The 26,963-nt window shown below is 55.2% G+C and overlaps 1 protein-coding gene across 1 annotated transcript; it reads right to left on the bottom strand.

The window, feature by feature from the left end:
• Nucleotides 1-1,495: 1,495 nt before the first annotated feature.
• On the bottom strand, nt 1,496-26,648 carry NPTXR (neuronal pentraxin receptor). The gene is made up of 6 exons (XM_072746235.1): nt 26,585-26,648; nt 24,055-25,196; nt 11,131-11,359; nt 8,868-9,115; nt 6,015-6,194; nt 1,496-5,696 (listed from the first exon to the last, which is right to left on the bottom strand). Exons 1-6 carry the CDS (start codon nt 26,646-26,648, stop codon nt 5,472-5,474), a joined length of 2,088 nt encoding a protein of 695 aa, XP_072602336.1. The 3' UTR covers nt 1,496-5,471.
• Between the last annotated feature and the right edge of the window lie 315 nt (nt 26,649-26,963).

Genomic DNA, 26,963 nt, shown 5'->3' on the forward strand with positions numbered 1-26,963 from the left:
TGGTAACTCAGGAGGGATGTTTTTGACTAGGTGAGGGGTATGGAGTCCAGTACACAAGGGCCTATGATAGGAGCAGGGATGGTTTGCTCTGAGTGGCAGGAGGACAGCCGGAGGATGTGCAGGTTTGTAGACAGGTATGGTGAGGTGATGATCATTTTGTTTCCACAATGGGCTGTGGAGTAAGGTCACCCTTGAGGGTGTAGGAAGCGGGGTGGAAGGCGCTGAGGAGGGGGGTCTGAGGAGACAGAGGGTCTGATGTTTAGCTATTTTGGAGAGCAAGCCCTCGCACAAGGAAAGTGCTAAGATTGCAGGGCAGGAAGAAACTCCCCTTGGAGATCTCTGGCCCTGAATTTAAAATGAGAGTCCACACACATCAAAGCCCAGTGCTTTTCTGCATCAGTGTTTGGCTGGGCAGGTGCTGGCATGAAGCAGGTGGATGGGGGGGATTAAACCAGGGTTGGACATTGCCAGCTGAGTGGGACAGAGGGAGAGAGGGTGTTTGTAAGTAAATCAGTGCAAGAGAGGATAAACAAAGTGTATCTGCCGGCTGCTTAATTTTGCTCCGTGTTAAGTAATTAAAAGCAATATTTTAAAACAAATCTGGATTCATTTTGGAGAATGAAGAAAGCACACAAAGTTTTAGGATAACTCGGTAGACTTCAGATTTGATTTTCCTGTTTCAAGTGCTGCTTCCAGCTATACCCCTTGGTCTTCATGGGGTGAGTTCACTTAGGTGGAAAGTTTGGGAAGCTTTGGAAAAATCTGGGAAGGCCTGTCCTACCGGCATGACTCCTTGACCCGACTGACCCCCTAGCATTACCCCCTAGCTGTCTGGGGACACCGTCCCACTATGAGCAGTAACAGTATTGGTGGAACAGGAGGGTGGAGGCCGTGTCCCTAAGATGGTGTGGACAGGGAGGGCTGAGGATTAGATCAAGACCTCCCAGGGGTAGGGTGGGTGCGGAGCTGTTGGTGGGGGTAGCAGACCCTGACACTGTCAAAGAGTCTAGCCTAGAGGCCAAGCATGTCAAAGGGATCCAGGTAGACTGTGGAGCAGGGACAGGCTGAAATACAACAGAGTCCCTCCCTCTCTCCTTCCCTGTCTCTCTAGGGCCCAAGGGAGGCAACGCTCTGGGGGTCTAGGCAAGTGACTCAGGCAGATTGGGTCTCAGGGAACAAGTCAGGGACCTGGTTCCCAGAACTGGGGCACGAGGTGGGGATGGGGTGTTGGGAATGAGGCCAAAACCCAGTTATCAGAACTGGGACACTTTCCATGTGGGACTTGTGTTCTTTACATCTTTCCTGCATAAATCCCGGGGAACAGGGTATGTGTGCACCTGGGAGCTTGAGGAACTATCAGTTTGAGAGGCACAAGTGGGGAGGCTACGGAGCACCAAGGCTGCACCTCCTGTCTTTGCCTATTGCCTTGCCCCAAGTAGCCATCCTCTTCCTGCCCAGCACCCCCCAGGAAAGCACCACCCGTGCAAGAAGAGCCTCAGAGTAAACATTGTTTATTTTGAACATTCAAATATACAAAAACAATAAAGTAACAAAACCCTGGACATATCTCATACACATACACACATACACACACATGTTGCATCTCATGTCACTTTATGTACAAAATTGGGCAAGGGGGGGGGTGGGTCACCAGTAGGGTGCACTAATTTCACAGTGTCAGACAGCTGCATGTGCTCACTCACTGCTCAGCCTGGGCCCACACGAGCCCCTTCCCTACCCAGCAGGGGTGAGGTGGGGTTGGGGATGGCAGGCAGCTGGGACAGAGGGGAAGAGAATAATCCCATATTTGGGAGGGACTCCTTCTCCAGGGGTCAGGGCAGGGTGCTAGAAAATGTAGAGGAGCAGGGACCCAGTTCTTGTGGTGGGTAGGGACTACTGTGTTGTGGAGAGTCAGATCAGGTCTCTGGGTGTCCCAGCTGGGTGGCTGCAAGGGCCACTCACCCTCCCGGGGCCCCGGCATCATCTATATAATGAGGCTTGGGCCTCTTGAAGAAACTTTTCTGCCCAACTGTGGTCCTAGGTCATGCATGATTGTGGCAAGGTGATCTGTCCCCTCAGGATGTTGATTTAGGGGCAAAACACACCACAAAGGGGGGGGGATCTGGCAGATTAGAGCTGTGAAGCACCTGGCACAGGGCTTGACTCAAAGCGGAAGTTTGAGAAATATCATTTCCCCCTTCCCTGCCTGGGACTCTTGAGTGACCATCCAGCTTCCTCTTCCCTTTTAGTTCTCCTGGAAACTCTAGCCAGTTGGAGAAGGGCTGAGGCGATGGGCACACTGTAGAGACAGAGGCTCCCTGCAGGGGCTGAGACCTCTCCCACGGCTTCACCCAAAGGGGCCTGGCCTTGGGGCCAGCCCATCCCAGGCCTCTTCCTCAATCACAAACCGTGTGAGGGCAGTGAATGAGGTCAAGCACATCTCTTTAGGGCAAAACCCACCAGGAACAATGATGCTCAAGTTCCACTCCATAGAGAGTTGGGGTGCCTATCCCTTCGGTCCTGGCTATAACCTGCCTTGGTTTGAAGTCTGGACTCCATCACCTGCCAGCTGATTAACACTGTAGGTTACTTAACCTCTCTGTGCCCCAGTTCCCTTCCTAGGATAATGGGGCTAAAAACAATCCCAGTTTATAACTGTGTTGTGAGGATAAATGAGATGATGCCTGTGAGGTGCTCAGCACAGTGCCTGACACTTAAAAAAAGATGTAACAAACAGGCCCCAGCATCACTGTTAGCCAGAGCAGCTCAGGGACACTAGTGAGCACCATTTCTAGCTCCTCTTTCCACATCTTCTTGGCCATGCCCAGGAGCAGCTGAACAAGACCAAAGCTGGGGGTCCATACAAGCAGGCATTCGGCAAAGGTGAAGAATGATCAATGGATGAAGGAAGGGGGTGGGGGCTTTAGGGCTTTCACCTTCTTGGAATGGAAATGGGCACCTAGGCCACTCACCAATGGCCCAGACTCACAGCCTGCACTTCAACACCTCTAATTTGTTCCTGTTCCCTCTGGAGGGCTGACCAGAGTGACTCAGCACGGGACCAAGGTCAGGTGTCTCATTATCACCATGACAAAGCATGAAGGACTTGGGATGATGCCTCTGGGTGGGCTCAAGTTCTGTTACGTTCCTCCTAAGGCCCCTTCTTTTCCCCAAGGCCTCTACAAAAGCTGCTTCCTTAAAACCAATAAGGGAAATCCAATAAAGCCCAGTGTCCCTGAAATCTAAGTTCCGAATGCTGCTGTCACCCCAGCAACAGCATATGTCATTAAGAGCCGCTTGACCCAGCCCTTGGGCTGATGTCATTGGCTGTTACCAGGGCAACCTTGGTCTCAGCAGGTTCCGGCTGAAGCACTCACTTCTTCTAGGGGGAGTTGGGCCCGTTGTGCTGAATGGTCTGTTTGTGCTCTTGAAATGGCAACAAGGATCTGGGGGCTGGAAGCAACAAGTCTTGGAGAAGCCTCCATGGCAATGGGCCCCACAGCCTGCAGCTCTTGAATCATGCCTCGGGTTAAATGGTTGGGGAACGGGGAGTGGGGACAGGGAATGGAAAGCAAGGCAAAAGGCACCAGTACCTTCTCGAGTCAGGTAGCCTGCAGCTGCTCAGACACCTGGTAGGTGACTGACAGAAGGGATACCTGCTTTCCATTCCTGCCAGAGTGCCTGGGGTTCACCCCTCTTCCCCCCCTACTTCCTGGAGGGAGCTGGATGCCAAGATGTTTGTGTGTTTCATAAAGGAAGATGTTCATGTTGGAAAGCATTCTGACCTCTTTCAAATGTCCATCCTCTCAGGTGCAGGCCGGACTCAAAGACATTCATGGGCAGGCAGTACGGTGTAGGGGAGAAGGGCACTGAAGAGGGTGTCAGAAGCCCTGGGTTCTAGTCCTGGTTCTGCCACATTGTGCTGCGTGACCCTGTGCAAGTCACTTGACCTCTTGGAGCTCTTCTCCATCTATACAAGCAAGAGTCAGCCTGGGTGGCTTTCCTCAGCTTTTACATTCTTCTACTCTCTCGGGGGCGCTGGCAAGGACTCAGGTAGGGGAGCTAGAAGCCACCAGTCCTCTCCAATGGGCAAGGGTGCAGGCTGGAAGGCGATCCAGAAAAGCTGGTTTTTACAATCTGTGCATGAAGTCGGTCTGCTTTGGCCCTTGCCCTTGCCCCTGACTCTCTGGAGGAGCTGCTGACCCTGACCCATGCCCAGCCAGATCCCATCTGCTGCCTTCTCTCACGATCTGTGCCTGCTATGTCCCCTGGTTCCTGGACAACTTCAGGCTTGCCCCGCCCTAGCCACTTGGAATCAGACCATATCACGTTTGATCTCTCAGAAATGACCAAAGCAAAGGCGTCAGCTTACAAATGAGGAAGGCAGGCCGGAGAGGGCAGAGACTTACAGAAGGCCACACAGCAGGTTAGCAGCAGGGCTAGCTAGGAACCGTGGGCTCCTTCTCAGCCAGTGCTCTACACACCACTCCATGCTTCTCCCCTCTTCGCCCACTCAGTTCCTTCCTTCCTTCCCCAGAGGCTGCAGGGCCATGCAGAGGGATTAGGTCATGTGGCTCTGCCATAACCTGGGTCCCCTGGGCACATGCCTCTGCCACAAGCTGCTCCTAGCCCAGGCCCTGTCCTGGGCGTGGAGGAGGAAAGGTGACCTGCCAGTTAGCACACATGTGCATGGATACAAGGGGTGACTGTGGCCTTCTGGCCTCCCAGGGTCCTGGTCCCTCAGGCTGGAGCCAGGAAGGGGATATCCTGGAAATTGAGGTGGGGGTAGGCCAGGCATGGAACCAACATTCAAACCACTGCATACAAAGAAACAAGGAAAGAGGAAGGAGAGAGAGGGTGCAGGAGGCTCCATCAAGATGTCCTTCACTGGCAACTGGTGGAAAGATGGAGGATGGGTGATTCTGAGTCTCCCTATGCCTCGGTCATCCCCTTCTCAGCTGGGAGCACAGTTCTAGAGCTTGCTGTGGCTCTGAAGGGGAAGGGGCCGGGCCTGTTGCATGGGGGACAGGAGGGCAGACAGCCACGCCTGCCACTGAGATAGTAGGTCCTGCCCCCCATACACAACTCCATGAGACATGCTGTTGAGATTAGTGGATTCAGACGTGGTTGATAGGCCAGGGTGGGTGGGGGTAAGAGACAGCTCCAGTGTAATGCCAAGAGGGTGGACAGTGCTGTGGGCACTGCTACCACCCCCGACCAGACCCTAGACTCACCCCAGGCTTGACCTATGGGCTTGAGCTGCTTGTCCCCATCCAAGTGGTGTTAGGAGACAGCCATAGCAGGGTAGGGCATTCTGGAGGTGTGGGTATAGGTGGGGAAACAGGAGGCCTGGCCAGGAACAGGGCAGGAGGGAAGGCCAGTGGGTAGGTAGGCTGAGGAGGGAACGTGTGCCCCCACTGTAAGGTCCCCAAAATGGCAGGCAAGGGAGGGACCCTGGATGAAGTAGCCCCTCATGCCTTGGCCCTTCCCTTGCAGACATCAAAGGTGGCCTTTTTTGCACCCCCGAAGGCTTCCACCAGCTTGTCTTCCCAGGGGAGGACGTTGCCCAGCAGCGGCCCGGTACAGTTGGCAATGCCCAAGACCTGGGCAGGTGTCAGGGCGTGGTCCCACAGGTTAAACTGGGCGATGTCACCCACAAAGGCCTGGGTGGCATCAAAACGGCCGCCCAGGGTGTCCTAGGCCAAGAGAGCGGCAGAGAAAGGAGAGAGAGAGACATAGAGCGAGTCAGTGGAAAAGACAGGCAGACAGGCTCAATAGGGCCTCAGGTCCTGCTGAAGCCCTGCCCCCAAGGCTTTAGCCCCATCCCAAGCTTCTAGCTCTGACCCCAAGGTTCCAGCCCCGTGGGCAGGTCACTGCTCATTCTGGGTCTTAGTTTGCCCATCTGCAGAATGGCTGGATCAGACTGAATGATCACAGACCCCTCATTCTCAGGGGCCTTGGGTGAGTGTGGTATCTACTCAGACCCCAAGCCCCCATACCACCTTAAATCTTACCTGCTCCTGGCCTAGGATAAGGATCCCATGAGGCTTGATGGGGTGCCAGGCGGCCAGGTTCTCCCCAGAGCCCTGCAGCTCCCCGTCCTGGTAGGCAGACCATAGGCCATCCCTTGTGGTCCAGGCGATGCAGATGTGGTGCCAGCTACCGTCTTTCAGGCTCAGAGGCAGCTGGGCTACCTGGACAGAGGTTCCACAACCCCAGGTCAGAGATGCCACAAGTCCCAAGCCTGGACCAGTGGGGTGGGGACAACGAGACCCGTGTCCTTTCCAGGGACTGAACCAAGGCTTGACCCTCCCCTTCCTCCAGCTTCATGTCTTTCTGACCACTTTCTCCTCTTTCCCTACAACTTAACCAGGCAGCTTCTCTCAGATCACAAGAGACTATTCAGTATTGGTTTTCAGGTGTTCCCAGGTACCTTATTCACCCTCTCACAGGCCTGTCAGGTCAGGCAGAGTGAGAGCCACATCTCACAGCCTCTTATCCCTTCACACAGTGCCTGGTACACAGCTGGGCTGAAGAAGTACTGGCAGTACTGGACCAAGCCTTGGACCCAGAGGCTGGGCACTGGCGTCCAGCCCTGGCTCTGCGAACCAATCTCCTGTGGGACCTTGGGGAGGCTGCTCTTTCCTCCCTGGGCCTCAGTTCCTCATCTGTGAAGTGAGGAGGTCAGGCAAAGAATGGCAAATATGTGGCCACCTCTGCCTCAACCACCCAAGGAGAACAAAGCTAATGAATCGTGAGCCCAGGCTTAGCCCCGGGATCTTTCCCATCACAGTGCTCTGGGAAGCCTCTGGTGATTGATTAGCGTTGGCCTGTGAGGTGAAAGGTACTTGCTGCCTGTGGATTTGGGACTCCCAAAGGGCTCTTTCATCTAAGTTCTGTGAGATCACACTTTAATACAACATTCTCTGAGGCACACTTAGTGCCAGGCCTTGTTCAGGACACTGGGGATGTGGATCTGGTCCTGGCTATAAGTGAGCTGAGTTTGCGTGGGAAGGAAGAACTTCAAGGACAATATTATAAGACAAAATAACAGGGCCCGTTTGGGAGGTCCTGAGGAAGAGGCAGGTGTGGGACAGCAGACATGGTATTCAAACACATCTGGAAGGACAATGGAGCCAATGTCTCATTGCAGTCAAAGCAAGATGGGGGCATAGCAGGAGCAAGGCTAAGAGGCTGGAACAAAAGATGAGAACTGAGTAACCTGTGAGGTTGATGGGGTTTTTTGTTGTTGTTGTTGTTGTTTGTTTGTTTGTGATGTTGATGTTTTAAAAGACTCTAGAGGTTCCTGGAATAGGAACGGTCTGTGCCCTGTCCAGGGTGCTGAATCCTCTCCATTGAGAGCAGAGCACCGAGCTTGGGCATGGTCAACGATGGCAGCCAGAGGGGTATCAAGGGGACATGGCAGCAGGATTGAGATGTGGTCCAACTATCTTAGTCTTCTTAGGCCTTACTGGGCTGCAGGAGAAACTCATTGTCCCCTGGACCCATTTCCTTCCTTCTCCTTCTCCAGGACACCCATGAAAGATGCCTCCTGCTGAGCTGGCTTCTTTTATTTTTTTTTTTTAAAGATAATTTATTTATTTATTCATAGAGACACACACAGAGTGAGAGAGAGAGAGAGAGAGAGAGAGAGAGGCAGAGACACAGGCAGAGGGAGAAGCAGGCTCCATGCAGGGAGCCTGACGTGGGACTCGATTTAGGGTCTCCAGGATCACGCCCTAGGCTGCAGGCGGCGCTAAACCACTGCGCCACCGGGGCTGTCCCTGAGCTGGCTTCTGATGGGTGACAGCCACTCCTAGCAGCTCCATGTGGCTGTGGGCTGGTCATGAGTGGCTGTGATATGTGGTATCTGCATCTCCAGGGGGTCTCGACAGATCACCATGCCTGCCAAATCCCATGCAAATCCCAAAGCAATATGGCAGGCAGAGGAGGATATTGAGGGGAATGAGGGTGGTAAGACACTGCTCAGTCACCATGCCCTTCCCACATCACTCCCCCATGTCCTTGTCCTGTCCTTCAGACAAGTCCGGGGAGGGCTGTGGGGCTGGGTGGCCCAAGCAGGGGGAAGATGGGTGGCCCAAGGGCAGAACAGTGGAGGGGTTAAAGAGGAGGTTTCTGTAGCCCAAGTCTGAATCATATCACCATTCCTTCACCCAATGTGGCCCGGGCGCATTATTTGCCCTCTCTGAGCCTCAGCTTCTCCATATGCAAAGTGGTGACAATAAGGGTACCTACCTCCCAGTGCTGATCATGTGAGTAAAGTCCTTCTCACTACAACCCCACAAGGTAGAGACTATTATCATCCGGCTTGACAGATAGGGAACTGAGGCACAGGGAGGGTAAATGACCAGTCTAAGGTCACACAGTGGGTAAGGAGCAGAACTGGGATTTGAATCCAGCATTCAGGCCCAACCATGCACCATTCTGCTCTCCATGTGAAGGGAGGGGCAGAGGGGTTGCTGCAGGGAGGGGGGGCACAAGGAGTCCACTAGTCCTACCCTCCCAGGTAGCTCCCTGGACCTCATTTATTTCTCTCTTTGTCCAGGAGAATGAGCAGGGCTCTGGGACAGACACTTCCAGCCCTGCTCCTACAGTTGGGTCCCTGGGGAAGCCCCACGGGCCTCCTCTGTAAACGGAAATGCCATCACGGACAGCCTCTCTTCAGCCTGTCCCGGGTCTGGGTTGTCTCTGTGTACCCAGAACCCACCCTGGCACACAGCAGGCACTTCCCGTGCGCTGAAGCTGCCGAGCAGCAGAATGGAAAGGGTCCACATGCTTGGGACCCACCACAGTGCAGGGTAACCCCACCCCCCACTTTCCTCCCACCCCACCCAGCCCCCATTCACCTTGTCATTGATCAGCAGTTCCATGGGATCGTGGCCCGCCTCCAGCAGCACAATCTCATTGGCCTGCCCGGGCACCGAGTAGGAGAAGGGTGTGCCCTGGCCACTGCCACCCGACCTGGAGCGCAGCCACATGCAGACGGTGAAGGCGTAGAGCTCGGGCAGTGCCTTCCGCACACGGGCGTACATGTAGTTGTTGCGGATGGGGATGCTGATCTTGAAGGCATCTGGGGGATTGTAGGCTGAGGTTCCTGGGGGGGAGCGAGGCAGACATGGTGGGGGTCAGTGGGCACTATCAGGGGTGGCAAGGCAGGCTCTAGGATGAGGGCTCCTGTTCCTTGGGCATCTCCCCTGTGCCAGGTGCCTTCATGGCCTTCTCTACCTTACTTCTGTGTTGATGGGTGTGGTTAAAGCACAAGGGCTCTGGACCTGAGATGTCCTGAGTTCAAATCCTACCTCCACGCTTCCCAGCCACGTGACCTTCCACAAGTTCAACTTCACCTTTCCAGCCCTGGTTTGCTCAGTAAAATGGTATAAATAAGACTTCCTCCCTCCCAGGCTTTTGTGAGGGCCGAGTGGGACAAACTAGGTAAAGGGCCAGGCCCTTAGTAAATGCTCAAGAAAGGTGAGCTATTGCAATGATCATTTTTCTGAGTTCTTTGCCTATTTATTTAACAAGCACAACACAGAGTCTTCAGGTGGCAAGCACTGTTCTAAGTACTTTTACATACATGGTCTCTGTTCTTATGACACCATGTGAGGTAGACATTATTATAATCCTCATTTCACAGAGGGGGAGCCTTAGTGCAGAGACATTAAGTAATCTTCTCAAGACCACACAGCTAGTCAGTGGCAGAGCTGGGATCTGAACAAGATCATCTTGTGACTCCTTGGTATCCAGGGTGTCTGCTAGTGCAGAGTTTCTGGGACTGTACATCTTGAATAACAGAGCGCTGTCTGCAGGGGGAGCCTGGGGAGTCACTACCTCCAAGGAAAGAGAGTAACACCTACCATACCCACGTCCAGGGTAGGAGTTCTCTTCCTCTAGCTGGTTGTTGAGGGCTGGACTAGGGGGTTGGGGCTTGGAATGGTGGACCCAGGTTCCCAGGTCTGGTTGGGGCTCAGGGTGAAGGCTGTTGTGCTGATGCATCATGGTAAGAGAGGAAGGGGCTCAGTGCTCCTTGAAACCCATTTCATAGATGAGGAAGCTGAGTCCCAAAAAGAGACACAACTTGCCCACAGGCACACAGACATCCAGCCTAGTCGCCTGCCTCCTCTCTGCCCTGTAGCCTCTGGAGGGCGCATTTTCCCCAATCCCTTAGAATATGCAGTCCTGAGGGGCCAGTAGCACTGGCCCTGAAACCCACCAGCCCATGCCTCGCCTTCAGCTGTGCCCTTGCTCCAGCCCCTCCACTCCAAAACTGGCTGTCCACCTCTGCTGTTAATGATCAGCTTCAGGGTTGTGAGCCTCCTTCAGGAGGCCTCTTGGATTTTCTTCTGAACTGCCATCTTACATCTAAGCCAGAAACAGACTCATGATTTCCCCTGGTAACCCTAACTTGTCAGTAAGCCTCTTGAGGGTGATCCTCACAAGGTTTCAAAGATGAAAGTTCCCTTAGAGCTCATGAGTCCTACATCCCCATATTTCAGATGAGAAAAACAAGTCTGGGGAAAGGAAGCAAAATTCCAAGGCCACAGAGCAAGCCAGAGACCTCTGTGGAGCTAGAAGCCAGGTTTCCTGATGCTCAGACCTGTGCATTATCCATGACAACATGTTTCTCTGACTCCTGGCAGTGCCAGGCCAAGGTGTTAAGCAAGGAACAAAATTCCGAGTCCCTGAAGGTACGTTTTTGCGGGGTAGTTAAATGCTTGGACTTTGGAGTCAGAACTGGTTTGAGGTGTAGATCCACCACTCACTGGCCGTGTGACATTGGTCAAATCACTTGACCTCTCTGAGCCTCAATTTCCTCATCTGTGAAATGGGGATAATAACAGTACCATTCCCATGTTGTTTGTAAAGATCAAAACTGATGTGTCAAGTACTTAGCCTACTCCCAGAACGTAAGTGCCAGAAAATGCTGTTAAAAAATATTATATTCCCCAATTAATTCTCTCCCTCTTGGGTTTCGCAGCCTCCTCCCCACCCTCCCCTCTAGCTTTAGCCTCTGGAGAGCTTAAAAATGCTTTCAAGTGAATCTGCCGCCTTGAGGACCCAACTGGGAATCAAGACCCTGCTTGCTGTGCCCTCTGGGGTCCCCGGACCCACCATGCTCCAGTTCGGCTACACGGTCCTGCAGCGCATCCAGCTCCTTCTCCACTTCCTGCTGCTGCTGGTGGCTGCTGTGACTGAGAGCCACACGCTCCTTCTCCAGGGCCAGCACCTTGGCCAGCAGCTGCCCCTCCAGCTCGTCCATCTTGGAGTGCAGGGCGGTGGGCATCGCAGGCGCAGGGGCGGGGGCAGCTGAGAAGTTCACACGGGCCGGGAGCTCCTGCTGCTTATGAGGCAGAAGAAAGGGCATGTGAGGTCACTTGGAAGGAGGAAGAGGAGAGACACAGGGCTCAGAGATGCCTACTACCGCTGTCGAGTGACCCCAGGTGAGCCTTGGCTTCCCCAAATGCAAAATGGGGATGGCAATACCAAATTCAGGGAGCAAATGTTCAACAAAGAGCAGGTCCTTTCCACTGCTGGTGCCTGAAAGCAGGCTGGTGCTGTGCATGCTGAAGGCAGGCTGGTTCTGCCCTCAAGAACACCTCAGCCTATGGTGGGCGGGGGGCTGGCTACAGAAAGCTCCCCTTTCCGTGGTTCTAACATTGCAGTCAGGGTTACTGCTGAGTCCTTGGTAACTGGAAGCCTCTACACTGAGGGGTCTTTGAAGGGGTGGACTGTCTTAGTCTTCACTCATTTACTCCCTGGGCTTCTCTATGATGGTGCAAGGCTCTGTGTGGGCGCTGGGCAGATGCAGGGGCACAACCCAGGGGCATCTGGAATAGGGCTGCAGGGGGTGCCCATTCCAGAATAGCATGTGGGTAAGGTCATAGGCTCCTAGTCAGACAACCCAGGGCTCAAATCCAGCTCCAGAATTAATCTGCTGTATGACCCTAGGCAAATGCCTCCACCTCTCTGAACCTCTGCTTCCTCACATGCAACAGGGGACAACTATTTAGAAGGGTTGGGGGATGGTTAAGTAGTAGGTGCCAATGAAGAGAGCCTGGTTATTGCAATCACTGTCCAGGGCAGAGTGTTCCAAGCTGGTCTCTGATACCCTCATGCTGCCCACGATGAGGACAAAGTGTTTAGAGGCCCCCTTTTGTTGTCATACGACCTAGTGGGCAGGAGAAGTGGGGCAGGAGCCTCAGGAGGCCTCTCCCCACCCCTCCTGCTGGAGGAAGCCCCTTCTGGGGTGGAAGAAGACAGGCAAGGCTGCCAAGTCTGGACTCTGGGAGGGGATAGTCTCTGGCAGACATTAATAATTCAGTGAGCTGCTAGGAGCCAAATTAGACCTTCCCTGTCCCCCTGGCTCCCTCCACACTCTCCAAGGGCCCAGGCAGCTCCTGCTGTCAGCCCTGGGCCTTGCTCAAAGGCTTAACCCCAGACCTGAGCTCACTGAATTCTCAGGGTTCCTTCACTGAGCAAGAAATTGGGGAGCACCGACGATGGGTTGGGCCATGCATGCGGCACTGAAGAGACAGCTGAGGGCAACACAGAAAACCAAGAGTACAACCCTGAGGGCCCTGTGCCTCTCAGGATGGCCCCTGGCTTGAGGCACAGGAGACCCCTCCCCAGCCTCACTGGCCCTGCCCCGGTCCTTTGTTGGGTGAGATTGGGCAGATCGCCTCTGGGGCCTGTTTTCCAGCTGTGCTGAGGGGATCAATGCGTGTCTGTCTCCGAATGCTGGAGGCTGGGGCGGGGAGGGCAGCACCTCAGAAAAGCTCCCTCAGGCTGGGGAGCTGGTTCTGCTACTCGACCTGGAGAGTGGGAGCGGGAGGCTCACTTCGCTGCCGTCACTTCTCATCTATAAAATGAGGCCTAGGGATCCCCAGCTTGCAGAGCTGTAGCTGTGGTCAGGATTAAATGGTGGTGTGCAGAAGGGCCCAGGCCAAACCTGGACCACAGTGGGCCACCTTATTTTTTTTTTTCTCAAACATTTATTTTTACAGAGAGAGCATGAGGGGTGCATGGGTGGCTCAGTGGTTGAGTGTCTCCCTTTGGCTCAGGTCATGATCCCAGGGTCCTGGGATCGAGTCCCACATTGGGCTCCCTGCATGGAGCCTGCTTTTCCCTCTGCCTGTGTCTCTGCCTCTCTCTCTCTGTGTCTCATGAATAAACAAATAAAATCTTTAAAAAAAAAAAAAAAGAAAAAAAGAAAAAAGAAAAAAAGAAAAAAATAAAAAATAAAAAAAAAAAAAGAGAGAAAGCATGGGCAGGAGGGGGAAAGGGAAAGGGAGGGAGAGAGAACCTCAAGTAGACTCCCCACAGAGCACAGAGCCCGATGGGGGGCAGCTCCCTGAGATCATGACCTGAGCTGAAATCAAGAGTCAGATGCTCAATGGACTCTGCCACTCAGACGCCCCCACAGTGGGCCACCTTTGTCCCCCCCTCACATCCCCCCCACCATAGCTACCCATCCATGCAGCCCCCTGCTTGCTCTCCCAGGCCAGGGCACGGGCCAAGCCAGGTGGGTAGGGCACAGGCCAGTGAGCAGCTCCGTACATCTGGCCCCACCCCTGTTACCCTAACCTCCGATACCCTATATGGAGGGCTCCTTCTAACTCCCTGTGTGCCTACGAATCCTAACCCCGGGGCTGACTAAACACAAAGCCTCAGTTTCCCCTTCTGTAAAACTGACCCCGCTCTGGTAGACTATAAAAGCAGAATGCAACCTGTGCACCTTGAATACGTCAACCAACAAAGAACTGGCAACCTCCAGAAACTTTCCTTGGCCACTTATGTCCTTGGAGTTACAGGGCCAGCCGCCCACTGCCTTTAAAGGGGCTGAACTTCCAGGAAATCTTGGGCTGAGGCAATTAGCTCATAAAGCGCATCCTGTCTCAATGCCAGGGGGGCTGTGGCTGGGTCTCCTGGGCTCCGGCACCCTCTACTCTGTTCCTCTCTTCCCACAATGCGAAGCTTGGCATGAAGGGCACACGTCTGAATGAGACAGTGTGCCCGGCCCATCCTTGGCACTGTCTGTGTATTTACTCTTCGATCCTCACAGCCGCTCATTTTGGTTGGTACTCCTGGGGCCCCCATTTCACAGATGGGGGAACTGAGGCAGAAATCCTTTTTGGATCTTCTACAGCCATGGGGCTGGGCAAAGCCAACACCCCTGGAGCTCTCTAGCAAAGCGCTCTCCTCCCTCAGAGGGAGAAGGGCCTGGCAGGAAGGAACAGGACGTCTAGTGCTATTTACACAGACGCCATGGTGAGGAGAAACCGTGCAGGCTGAGGGAGGCGGGCGTGCAAGCTGTTCTTTTGTACGAGGCACCAGCTCTGCCACCGGCAGGAAGGCTAGGGAGGAGGTGGGCTCTCCAGATCGTGTGCGGCCCCCTCCCCACCCCAATGTCTGAATCAGAAGAACATGACTCCCCCCACTTTTCCATCTGCTGCGGGCACAGGCTGTGCCGCGTGGGCTCCTGTCTGATGCCAACTGGGCCCCTCGCCCAAGATGGGGGGGAGGGATGGTGATGCCATCACCCCCACTCAGGTCCCGCTGAGGCAGGAATGGCGGGGGGGCTTCGAACCCACAGACTGTTGTGCTGGGCGTCTGTGGGGTGGGGCTCGGTGTGAGTGTACAGGCCCTGAGCCAGAGCCGGGGGTTCCAGGCCAGCTCAGCGCTAGCGTGCTGGGCTCATTAGCGCTCAGCAATAATGCGACAGTGGCAGCTGTCCCCATCGTCACATACTGCGTGCCAGGTCCTGCACCAGGGAAGCCTGTGCGCACATTTCACAAGCCCTCTCGACCATCTGGGCAAGTGAGGAGGCCCACTTTCTAGAGGAGGGAATGGAGACAGTGAGGTGAAGTTTCAGGAACCCCAGCCCAGGCCCTTCTGGTTCCAGAAGCTATTCTCGTTCTTCTGTCCTTCCCTCACCGTGGGCCAAGCGGGCACAGTGCCAGCTGCCCTGCCTGTCTGGGACAGTGGGGGTGCTGGAGGACAGTGGAAGACCTTCCAGTGGCCATGAAAAGGCTGGGAGGGTCCGGCAGGCCAGCAGACCGTGGTAGGGGGTGGCCCCATAGAGGGACCTGGATAGGAGGGACCTGCCTAGGCAGGCTGGCTGTGAGTCTGGGAGGATGTGGGGAGGACCCAACCACCTCGCCCCCAGGTGGGGTCTGCTCCTTTCCTTCAGGGAGCAGAGGGAGGGTGCTGGACCTCAGTGCACAGCTCACCCCCCACCCTGCCGGGACAGTGTAGGGCCCAGCTCGGGGGCAGCCGGGCAGGGTGGAGGAAAGGCGGACCGTGTGTGCGGTCTCCTCACCTCCCCATCTGACCACCCCCAAGTCCAGCTTGAATCTGCTGGGTTCACAGCTCGGTTCCAGCAGCCCAGCAACCTTGTGTATAGCCACTATACCTCAGTTTTCCCAGCAAAAAGGGGGCACAGAAATAATATCTCATTGCATTTTAGTGAGAAGTGAGTTACATCTGTCCCGAGGGCAGAGCGGGCACACGAAGCGCTCTGTGTCAGTTATCACCACTATTTAAATATCTCTTGCAGGGGCCCATACTTCTCCAACTCCAACGCAAATCTTTTTGTTTCATCATCATATTGAGAGCAAAAGCAAGTTACAGAAGAACTGTTAGATACTATTTGTATAAAGTTGCGAAGATTCAAAACTAGATCGCATATTTGTAAAAGCAGAAACACATGGGTACAGACGAATATGAATTCGGGACAGTGGTGACCCTCTCTTGGAGGAGAGTGGTCTGGGCCTGGGAGCTGGGAGGTTCTGAAGGGCATGAGCTGGTTGCAAACGTTCTGGTTCTTGATTCTGGGCTCCTACCTGGATGGCATTCTTTATGCCTTTGTGTATATCTGAGATACTCTGTAATAACTTTCTTTTAAAAATGGAAAAATCCAAAAGCAGAGTCTCCGAGGGTAGAATGGAGCCCTGAATCTTAATGGTAGGCTCACCTGGTTCCTTTGGCCCTTCCCAGTCCAGGCCCCCATCACCTGGGCCCCTACACTGGCCCTTCCTCACCCGGCAGCCAGGGGTGGCTAACCAGCTAATCCAACCAGGTTGCTTAAAATCCTTTAAGAGGGGTCACCTGGGTGGCTCAGTGGTTGAGCATCTGCCTTGGGCTCAGGTCATGATCCCGGGGACCTGGGATCAAGTCTCGCATCAGGCTCCCCGTGGGGAGCCTGCTTCACCCTCTGCCTGTGTCTCTCATGAATAAATAAATAAAAATCTTTAAAAAAAATCCTTTAAGAGCCCTCTCCCCACCACCCATAATGTCCCCCTGATCTCAGCCCTCACTCCCCACCCCAGCAGGCTATGCTTCCTTCCCACTTAATGTTCCCAACTGTCCCCAACTCCCTTCTCACGCCAGGGCCTCCGTACATGCTGTTCCTGCTGCTAAGAACACACTTCTTGCTCCCGCCACACCTTCCCTGGCCAGTGCCTGCCCCCTCCAGATGGCAGCTTTCCGGACACCTGATCTAAGATGTTCCAAAGGGAGAGGAAAGAGGGCTTCTGTGGGGGGGACTGCAAAGTCTTCCTTGCTCGGTCCCTCCCCCCATCACTCATCTGCGCATCCACACATGCTGTGACCACTTGATGTACTCAATGTCCAAGTAGAGGCACGACCCTCACATTGGACAGGCCAGCGTCATTTCCAGGCCCCTCACTAACTAGATCTGTGGCCCTGGGCAAGCTGCTCGATTCCTGTGACTGTCGGTTTCCTCAACTATAAAATGGGAATAATCGTCTCTACGTTTGGAATATGATTAATGACAAAATGAAGGAACGTGTATGAGGGCTGGCATACCTACGTGGCTGATAAATGGGTATGACCATGATTATTATTCGCTTCTACGGAGGGGCAGGAGAGCACCGGGAGCAGTAACGGTGTAGGTGTGAGCGCTGGAGCAAGCTGCTGAAAGGCAAGGCCCAGCTGCAGGACCTGGTAATCCCTCCAAGCCTCTGTTTCCTCCCTGTGAAATGGGGACAGTAGGAGTCCCATAGTTCTTGGGACTCAATTGTAAGGCCCCTAGAACAGGCTGGCACAGAGGGTGCCCACAGCCCTGCTGGCCCAGCAGGCCCTGTGTCTCCATCCCACCCTGGCGGGGAAGGGAAAGGAGCAGGAGAGTGAGCTACAGAGGCCGGACTGATCTTGGTCCTGGCCCCCAGTGCCAATTCGGAGCTGTAGGGAAAAGTAGACAAATGGGTCTCTGTGCAGCGGAGTGGGGGACCAGGTCAGGGCACTCAGTGTGTGGTGAGGCGAGGAGAAGGCTCAATGAACATCTGTCCATACACCCTCTTGGGCTCCGAGGCCCCAGACTAAGTGATAGGACACCCCCAACTCCAGGCCACTTGCCTCTCCTTTCAAGCATTCCCTGTTGAGCTACTGCATTGAGAAGGCCACAGAATTTCCTCTCAGGTCCTACTTGCCCACATACTTCTGGGCCCTGGTCAAAAATCTGCAGTAAAGACTGAGGATCTCCCCTACCCCCAGCCTGTTTTTATAGAAAATCCTGGTTGTGAGCTTAGCTTAACTTCTGCTGTGCTGTGTGGCCTCGGGCAAGTCGCTCAGCCTCTCTGAGCCTCAGCTTCCCCTGGAGTCAAATGAGGGGTATGTGGGGGCACATAAGTGCTTCCACTCTGGGCTGGTTGTCTCAGTGCCTGTCCCCAGAGTTCTATGGGGACACCGGGTGCAAGATTGTCCTCGGGTAACCCCACCACATTTTCACTTGGTGAGGAGCCCCAGCCCCTGACCTCTTTCCACCTCCCACAGGCAAAGACTTTACAAAATGGCCAATAAATATAAGAAAAGGTGCTCCATATCATGAGTCACCAGAGACATACAAATTAAAACCACAGTGAGTTCACTACACACCCACCAGAACGGGGAGGGTTTTAAAAATAACCGTACCGAGGCTGGCAAGCTTCACACACAGGTGGGCATGTAAGTGCTTACTGCCACTTTGGAAAAGTGTTTGGCATCACCTCCTCACGCTAAATAAATGTCTCTCCCGGGACCCAGACACCCACTCATGGGGATGTAGCCAGGAGAAATGAGGGCTTATTGCCACCAAAAGATGTCACAAGAATGTTCGCGGCAGCCTTATCTGTAATAATGCCAAGCCCAGAAACAACCCAAATGTCCATCTGTGGAGGAAGGGTAAGTACACTTAGGCACAGCCACGCTTCGAAACACTACAGCATGCAAAAATAACAAACCACTGACACATGCCCCCCGATCAAATGTCAGACATAACATACAACAAAACAGCAGACACACAGAGTGCAGCTGTCTGAGAACATTCGTATGAAGTTCAAACCCAGACAAACCAGATCTGCAGGGACAGAAGCCAGAATAGTGGCACCTCTGGGGAAGAAGGGATTTTAGGGGTCACAACGGAGGCTTTGGGGGCACTGGAAATGTCCTGTTCTTGATTTGGGTGGTGCTCTCATGGATGTATCCATATGTACATTTTCATTGAGCTATACACTTAAGATCTGTGTCTTTTAAAGATTTTATTTACTTATTCATGAGAGACACAGAGAGAGAGACAGACACGGGCAGAGGGAGAAGCAGGTTCCATGTGGGAGCCCGATGTGGGACTCGATCCCAGGACCCTGGGATCATGCCCTGAGCCAAAGGCTGACACTCAACCACTGAGCCACCCAGGTGCCCCAAGATCTGTGTATTTTACAAGTAAGATATATAAGCTTTTCCATGTCTGGAATGTAAGGTATACCCCCCCCCCCCAAAAAAAAATCCCCCAGGTAAGGCCCTGACTTCTGCCTCAAGCAGCTCCCGCCAGGCTTGGAATAGCAGGACAGGTCTCCTCTCCTGGGTGAAGGACTCCTGGGGATGAGAGGATGCAAGGGCGCAGGATGACAGGGCAAGAGGGCTCCTCAGGGGGGTTCTGCCCACCCCTCCTATCTGACAGATGGGGACGCTGAGGATCGGAGAGAAGAAGGGATTTCCTGAGGTCACAGCAAACAGGTGGCTGAACCAGGGTTTGAAACACCAGGTTTCTTGCAAGAGCAAATGTGTCACACTGACAGGAGCAGGGGTTAAGGGTTTTGGGTGTGAGTGTCCCCCCAGAGATGGGGCGGGAGGCCAGTCACAGGGAAGGGGCCATCAGATGGCTGGTGGCCACTGAGGTTCCACATCCTCAAAACAAAAGGCCAATGGGCAGAACCTCTCTCTCTGCACCCTGCCAGCCCCCTTCATGGCCAAAGAGGCAGGGTGAGGAGAGCCAGCTGCCACAGAGCAGAAGCTGCCAGGACGGGCAGCAATATCAGAGAAAAGCAGAAGCCACCAATAAACTTCAGAAAAGGCACCACTAGAGTCTCCCAGTCTCTGTGTTTATCTGCAGATTTGCATCAGAATTTGGAGGTCTGGGAGTGGATGGCTGGGGACCTGGCCAGGGCTGCACACACATGTAATCCCCACCCCCCTACACAAACACACACACACACACACACACACACGCTATTCCTAAGCTGGAGGCACCTGCCCAAGAACTCCCAGTTTAGAGCCCAAAGGGCCAGGACCAAATCTAGCCCCTCCTTGCACCTATTTTAAAGATAAGAAAATGGAAAAAAAAAAAAAAAAAGACTGAGGGAGGTGAAGAGCTTAAAATCACAAGAACTCCACTTTATGCCACCAGCCATCCTATTTCAGAGGATATTTAGAGCTGTAAGGTGTTTAGAGAACATCTGGCCCACCGTATCATCTTCTGGAGTGGAAACCAAAGCCGGGGGGTTGGGGTGGGGTGGTTTGCCTGGCTCAGCTTTCTCTAGATACTCTGAGCCTCCACGTCCCTGCCTGTAAGACGGAGACGTGTGCAGCCCACTTCTCAGGGCTGAAGACTGATAAACTAATAAATATTAGTTGTTATTGTTATCTATTATCAGCCAAGCTCCCACGTGAGCCTTCTGATTATTTGGCCAGCCAGCAGCACAAGCCTTTGAGGACTGGCCCTCATCGCTTTTGCTCTGGGTGCTCTAGGGCAGAAATAGTCTGGGGTAACATCCAGCACGAGTTACTGTCCTCACTTCTTTCTCACTCTCCTGAAGGTAGGTGAGGTCTGAGGTCTCCAGATGGATCTAGAGGAAATGATGAAGAACAAAGAAGGGCTCTGGAGCCAGACACTGACAGGGTCAAATCGAGGCCCCGCTGCTGTGTGACCTCAGGCCAATTTCTTAATCCCTCTCAATGTCATGGTTTTTTCATCTGTAAAAGGGGAACAAAACAGTTACCTCACTCGTGAAGATTTTATGAGGATTAAATAAGGTAATGCACAGTGTCCGGCACATGGTGAGTGCTCGCTCAGTGAACATGAGCTATAATTGTTATTAAGTCCAGAGGCCTCTGTGACCATCATCCGGGTATTCCTTATCTCCATCTTCCCACTCCAAGATAGGGGTAGGCAACCAGCTTGCCAGGCCGGGTTAGGGATGTGGTTTATGTCAAAGAACTACTGATTAAATCCATCTTAAAGTTTCATTTTACACATATATTAAATTAATGCAAAAATGAAACCCTGGAACATGCATATGTGGCTGGTTGCCATATAAAGGGTTCAGCCCTTTTGAAAAGTGGTTCTTGGCCACAGCCATAAAAGATCAATATCCTCTGACCCAGTAATACCACCCCTGGGAATTCAGCCTAAAGAAATAATTCAACAGACTTATAAAGGAAAAAAAAAAAAAGCCAACAACAACTATCTGCATGAAACTGATCCTGCAATGAGCATCTAGAAGAAAAATAATTAGGAACAACCTACATCTCCAGCAACAAGAGACCATCAGAGGATTGATGGATGGTAGAGGCAGAGATGGATTCCAGCATATTATGGCCATCATTAAAATGGTAATTACCAGCAACAGTAAGTCTGGAACAATGTCTACATCTGGATAAAAGACCAAGAGGGGCTGCAAAAATGGATACAATGGTGGAATTTGATGCAATTTCTCCCCCCAAAACACCTTTTTTTACCTTTTTCAAATAGCAGCAACAGCAATAACAAAAATAAGCACACAGGAAAGAAGACAAACAATTTCTCCTAAGCTCTCAAACGTGGCTCTCATTTGAGGCCTCGGGTGGAGGCCTGGGCCAGTGTGCCCTTCCCACCCCTTTGGAAGAAGGCTGGTGGGGTGAGGGAGGGGGTGATGCAGAGAAGTGCTGGTGAGGGGCGGCGGGGGTGGGGAAGACTGGCAGGGATGTGCCCAGGGTTCTGGGAGCAGGAACGGGGCTAGGAAGAAGACAGTGTGTGATCAGAGAGGGCCTCTGGGAGGAGGTGTCCTTAAAGCAGACTCTTGGATGCTGAATATGGATACTCTGGGGGTAATCTGAGCAGAGGCAAGAAGGAACTGGGAGTCAGGCCAGCTCTGAAGTTACAGCCTGGGAGCAGGTTGGGGAGTTTGCACCATAAGGAAGCCCCATGATGGGCTTAAGGAAGATCCCTGGGGCTGCCTGAAGAAAGATGCGTGGAGGGGGGTGCATGGTGAGTTGAGGGGGCTGCGGCAAGCATCCAGAGAGATGAGATCAACTGGAAGGAGGAGGGCAAGGGAGGAGCTTCTCAGAGCACACCTGAAAAGCAGGTTGGTGGGGGACGGGAGTTCAGGCTGGGGCACCCTGAGGGCAGGGGGTCAGTGCGAAGTCCAGAGGGAGGTTCTCAGGAAGCGACTGGACCTACCCTGGAGAGAAACCTGGGCTGGACGAAGTTGGTTGGGGCACCACTGTAGAATGGGTGTTGGAAGCCGTAGGGTGTAGCTGAGTTCACCCAGGGAAAGGGAGAGGAGAGCCAGGAGGGGCGTGGCCATTAAAGCAGGAGGACCCTGAAAGAGGACACAGAAGCAGAGAGGGAGAAGGAGCAGGAGAGAGGTGTCTAGAAGCCAAGGGCATGGAGGTCTGTAGGAGGGAATGATCGACGTGGTCAGACATTGGAGAGGCATTCAGCAAGATAAGGACTGAATCATTCTCGTTCAACTGATCAACTTTGGTGAGGTCCCCAGAGCATGTTCAGTGCGCCATAAAGGGAGAAGAAGGAGTGGCGAGATTACAGACCTTGAGAATCTGGGCGCGTCCTTTTGAGGATATTAGATGAAAAGAGAGAGGAGGAAGTAGGCCGAGGCTACAGGATGCACAGGGTCCTGCTGAGATGGGGGACCAGACCCCAGCCCCTCCCAAAGGCTCCACAGAGACTGGCTCTGGCCACTGCCAGGCTCAGAAGGCAGAGCTGGTGGGCAAGCTGACCCCCACCTTTCTCCCTCCATGTCCACTGCACTCAGAAAGCAGGAGGGGGTATGTGTAGGGAAGCCAGGGCTCTCCCAACCTGGGAGGCTGATCTGGTGCCAAATCCCAGGCGCCAGGATCCCCGCCCCCCCAACCTCAGCAGGCTAACTGGAGGGGAGCCCACCCTGCCAAATGCACAGGTGCTGGGGGAACAGGTCCAGGGCAAGCCCAGCCCTGCCAGCCCCAGACGTGGGAGGAACCACAGGTGCCATCTGGGTGTGGAGGCAGGCACTAGGGCAGGCAAGAGGAAGTTTACCGAAAACCAAATCTCTCTCTTTTTTTTACATTAATAAACTCTTATTCCCAAAAGGGGGGTTTCTTCCCATTTTTATTTCTGGCTACTTAAAAAATTAGCAATATTATAGCTTAATGATAAAAGTAGCCATCGCTCAAATTGATGGAGCACGTGGCTGCCAGGCACTGTTTTGGGCCATTGACAAAGACTAAGTCATTTCATCTTCCTAACACCCCAACGAGGTAGTGTCCCCATTTCACGGGTGAGGACACTGAGGCTCCTCTTCACGGTTGAATTTTTGTGTTTCCCTGATTATCTTCTCGCTCTTGGCTCTCTCACCCTAGAAATGCCCTCAGAGATGAAGGAGGAAAAGGGGATGCTGCTGGTCTGGCTTTCCTCCTGCCTCTGCCACTCACCCAGGAGGGCCCTGAGCCCTGGGTTTCTCACCAGTAAGGTGAGGAGGTTGGCTGTGACGGCCTGGCTGCACTCGGACACCCCCTGGGGTGGGTGCTGACACCAGCACAGACTTTATGGAGGGCGGCTGGGGCCATGGCAAGGGCCAACCTTCCCCACACACATCATTGCCAGGCCAGAGGTTGATCTGAAGGAGCCATGAGGAGGGGGGTTCCCTGCATTTCCTTCCTCCCAGCCTCTCCTCCCCTCTGCCTTTGCCAGAGCCACTCAGGGCAAACTATGGGAGGGGGCTTTGGCCTCCATCTCCTCCCTCTTTCCACAGCTCTATCTTGGTGCTAACCCCCTTCCCTGCCATCTGCAAATCATGGATGGCCGTGGGGTGGTCAGGGTCTTGCAGACCGGCCCTTCTACCACCGCCCAGCGCCCCCAGGAAGGAAGGGGTCTGGCAACCTGAAAGGAGAAATGACTGGCCAGGGGATCACACCACAGCCAAGGGCAGATTCCCCCTGTAGGACCCCCTGGGTCTGACCTGAGCCAGGGACGGCTGAAAAAAAGGTGAAGGAGGAGAAGGAACCCTCGGGAGGCCCAATCCTCGGTCGGTCTCCACCCCAGAGCTGGGCCAGCGCCACGTCAGCGGCTGCCCTTAGGTGTGTGGTCTGAGCCCCAGGGGGAGGGACCGGGATGGGAAGCGCTGAGGGGACCCGGATTTGGCTGATGGGACAGCTCTGTTCCCTGCTCTTCAGCAGGGCAGCAGCTCCCGGTCCCGGGACAGCGCTTCCTGTCTGCGGGCCGTGGGAAGCGAGAGGGACTGCAGCTGCTTTGGGGGCGCCTGGAAGAAACAAAAGAGGCGGACCCTTCACGAGGCCCTACTACGTGCCAAGCATTTTCACACACACCTGCAATCACTAAACCCTCACCACGAGAGCGGGCACTGCGACGCCCATTGCACAGACGCGGAAACTGAGGCTCAGCACCCAGGCGCCTGGAGCGGACGCGAGGGGAACGCGCCTTTCCCGCCGCGCGGGCCCCGCCGGCCGCCCCGCCCCGCCCCGCCCCGCCCCGCCGACGGCGCTCACCTCGATGCGGTCCAGGCGGTCCCGGAGCGCGCGCACCGCGTCCTCCAGCTCCAGGACGAGCGCCGGCGAGTCCCAGGGCCCGTCGGCCATGGCGTCGCGGCGGGGCCCGGCGTCCTGGAGGCCGCGCGGCAGGCCGCTCTCGCAGCGGCCCAGCTTGCCGGTGAGCTCGCGGATGGTGTCCTGGTCGGCGCGGATGCGCGCCTCCTGCTGCAGCGCCGTCTGGCGCAGCTGCTCGGCCGTGCTCTGCAGCAGCAGCAGCTCCTCGCGCTCGCCGGCCGCCGCGTCGCCCTGCTCGGCCCCCGACGGGCAGGCGGCCGCCAGCGGCGTGCACAGGAAGCGGCTGAAGAGCGGCGCGGGCGGCAGCGGGTGCGCGCTGGCCGCCGGCGCCCCGGGCAGCGCGGGGGGCCCGGCCGAGCCGCCCGCGCCGTGCAGCGCGCTCAGACTGCGCTGCGGGCCCGGGGACGCGGCGGCGGCGGCGGCGGCGGCGGCGGCGGCGGCGGCCGAGGCGGCCGAGGCGTTGTCGGCGCCGCCGGGCAGCGCCCGCGCCGGGCTGGCCGCCAGGGGCACGCTGGCGATGATGCAGATGACGGCACCGAGGAACGCCAGCATGCCCGCGGCCAGCAGCACGGCCAGGAACTTCAGCGTGAGGCGGGCGGCGGGGGCGCCGAGGCCCCCGGCAGGCGCGGCGGCGGGGTCGGGGCCGAGCGGGGCCCGGGCGCGTGGGGCCGAGCGGGAGCGGGAGCGGGAGCGGGAGCCGCAGCCGGAGCGGGAGCGGGAGCCGCAGCCGCAGCCGGAGCGGGAGCCGGAGCCGGAGCGGGAGCCGCAGCCGCAGCCGGAGCCGCAGCCCGAGCTCTTGCCGCGGCCGCTGCTGCCGCCGCTCTGAGCCCGGGCGGCGCGCGGAGGAGAAGGCGGCGGGCGGCGGGGAGGGGGAGCGGGCGCGGCGGCCCCGCCCCGCCGGCTCCCCCGGGCCGGCCGTGGCCCAGCCCCGCACCCGTTCCGTGCCGGGCGCCGGGGCCGGGCCGCCGCGGGGAGCGCGATCCCACCGCCCGCGCCGCGCCGGACCCCGGGGGACCCCCGCCGCGCCCCCTCCCGCCCCGGTAAGGCCGACAGCCACCTTGCGGGAAGCTTGTCTCCGGGGCGGGCTCAGGGCCGAGCGACAGCTCCGAGCTCGCGCACGATGAAGCCTCAGGCGGAGATGCGAAGCCCGAGGCCCACCGAGGTCAGGTCGCTGTCCAAGGTCACGCCGCTAGGGTGCTTTGGAGCAGCGTTTGAGTTCAGACCCTTCTAGCTGGACTCAGATTCCGGCGTGGAGCTGGGGGGTGGGGGTGGGGGGTTGTGGGTAGAAGAAAAGAGGTCAGTGTTGGGGGCAGGGCACTGGGGATTTGGAGCCAACTTCTGCTTACACTAGGGCCACCTGCCTGTCATCTCCCACCTCCAATCTCCTGAAGGAGCAGGGTTCACTTCCCTCCACACTCATCAAAAAGAAAACCCCAGGAACACACACACACACACACACACACACACAGCAGAAAGACAAAGAAAAACTTCCAGTGATCTCAGAGGGTAGCAGAAGCTCCCTCCTCTGAAGCCCTAAGGGCAGGAAACATCAGGGGTCCCAGAGAAGACCCCTCTCCCCACCACAGTCTACAGTAGGAAGGCACAACCCTGCATGTGGACCAGAAGGAACCAGAAGGAATGGGAGTGCGCTGTGGTGTGGGGGTGGTTGAGGAGACTTACTTTCTCTTTTCAAACATGTCTATATATATTTTCCTGCAAATTAACTTTGTAATTAAAAACTTAAAAAAAAAAAATCCTACCATCCTCTACAATTCAGGTCCAGCTTCAGTTTTCCACGAGGCGTTTTCTGACCAGCATGGGTTCCCGGTGCTGAAAGGGCCCTTAGAAGGCTGCAGATGTTGGGATGTTCACAGCCTAGGGTGCAGAGAAAGGCTGTGGCTCCTGGGATTCACTGGCCAAGGCGACACCCAGGCCAGTCTCCCTTCCAAGCCTTCATTCTTGACTGGAGGGGAAGACACAAGCTGGCTCTGAGGCACCACGGCTGTGGTATGGTCTCTGTGTAGTGGTGGTTGTGGGGAGAGACCCACAGCCCTAGGGGACCCTCTCTGACCATTGGGATCCTGCCCAGTAAGGTCCCTGAGCACATGCTGCGCACACCCCACCCAGGATGATGCCCACCCTGCTCACCAGATCTCTGGGAGTCAAGGATCATGAGCTGTAAAGTGGGAGCCAAGCAAGTACAGGCTGTGGACATGATGAGCCCCCAGAGCCTTATGCACACAGTTGTGAGTTAGTACTCACTGGAGCAGTGACCTGGAGACCCTGCCAGGTGGCACAGCTTGGGGGAAGCATCTCCATGATGGAGAGGTGAGCCAGGCTCCCTGAAGGCCAACGCAGGCAGAAGGGGACCCAGGAAGTCCAGAAGGTGCATGAGGCATCGGGACTCCTGACGCAGCTACTCATGTTCTGTGAAGACGGAAACACACACAATATCCGGAGGAGAAACTGTTACAGAAAATCCAGGGAAGGACAGGGGAGGCTGAGAGAGGGGGCTGCTGCGAGGGCAGCAGAGCCATTGTGGCTTGAGCACCAAATGATGCCACTTTTATGTGAGCTGCCCCATGAGATTAGGGGACAATTGGATAAATGGGTCCACAGGCTGGCGTCAAATCTTTTTAAACTGGTCTGTTTATCCTGTGATAGGAACATGTGAATTCCTGCTTCTAAATCCATCAGTGGCTCCCCATCCCTTATGGAATAAATTCCAAACCTCTTAAGAGGCAGTACCTTCTAGTGGTCAAAGGCATGGGCTCTCTGAGAGCCAGAAGGCCTAATTCTAACCTTGCCTGCCCCTGTTTTCAGTTGTGGGACATGGTTTGCCAGGAGGGTAA

Source organism: Vulpes vulpes, unplaced genomic scaffold (assembly GCF_048418805.1).
Source record: "Vulpes vulpes isolate BD-2025 unplaced genomic scaffold, VulVul3 u000000677, whole genome shotgun sequence".
Taxonomy (NCBI): Eukaryota; Metazoa; Chordata; class Mammalia; order Carnivora; family Canidae; genus Vulpes; species Vulpes vulpes.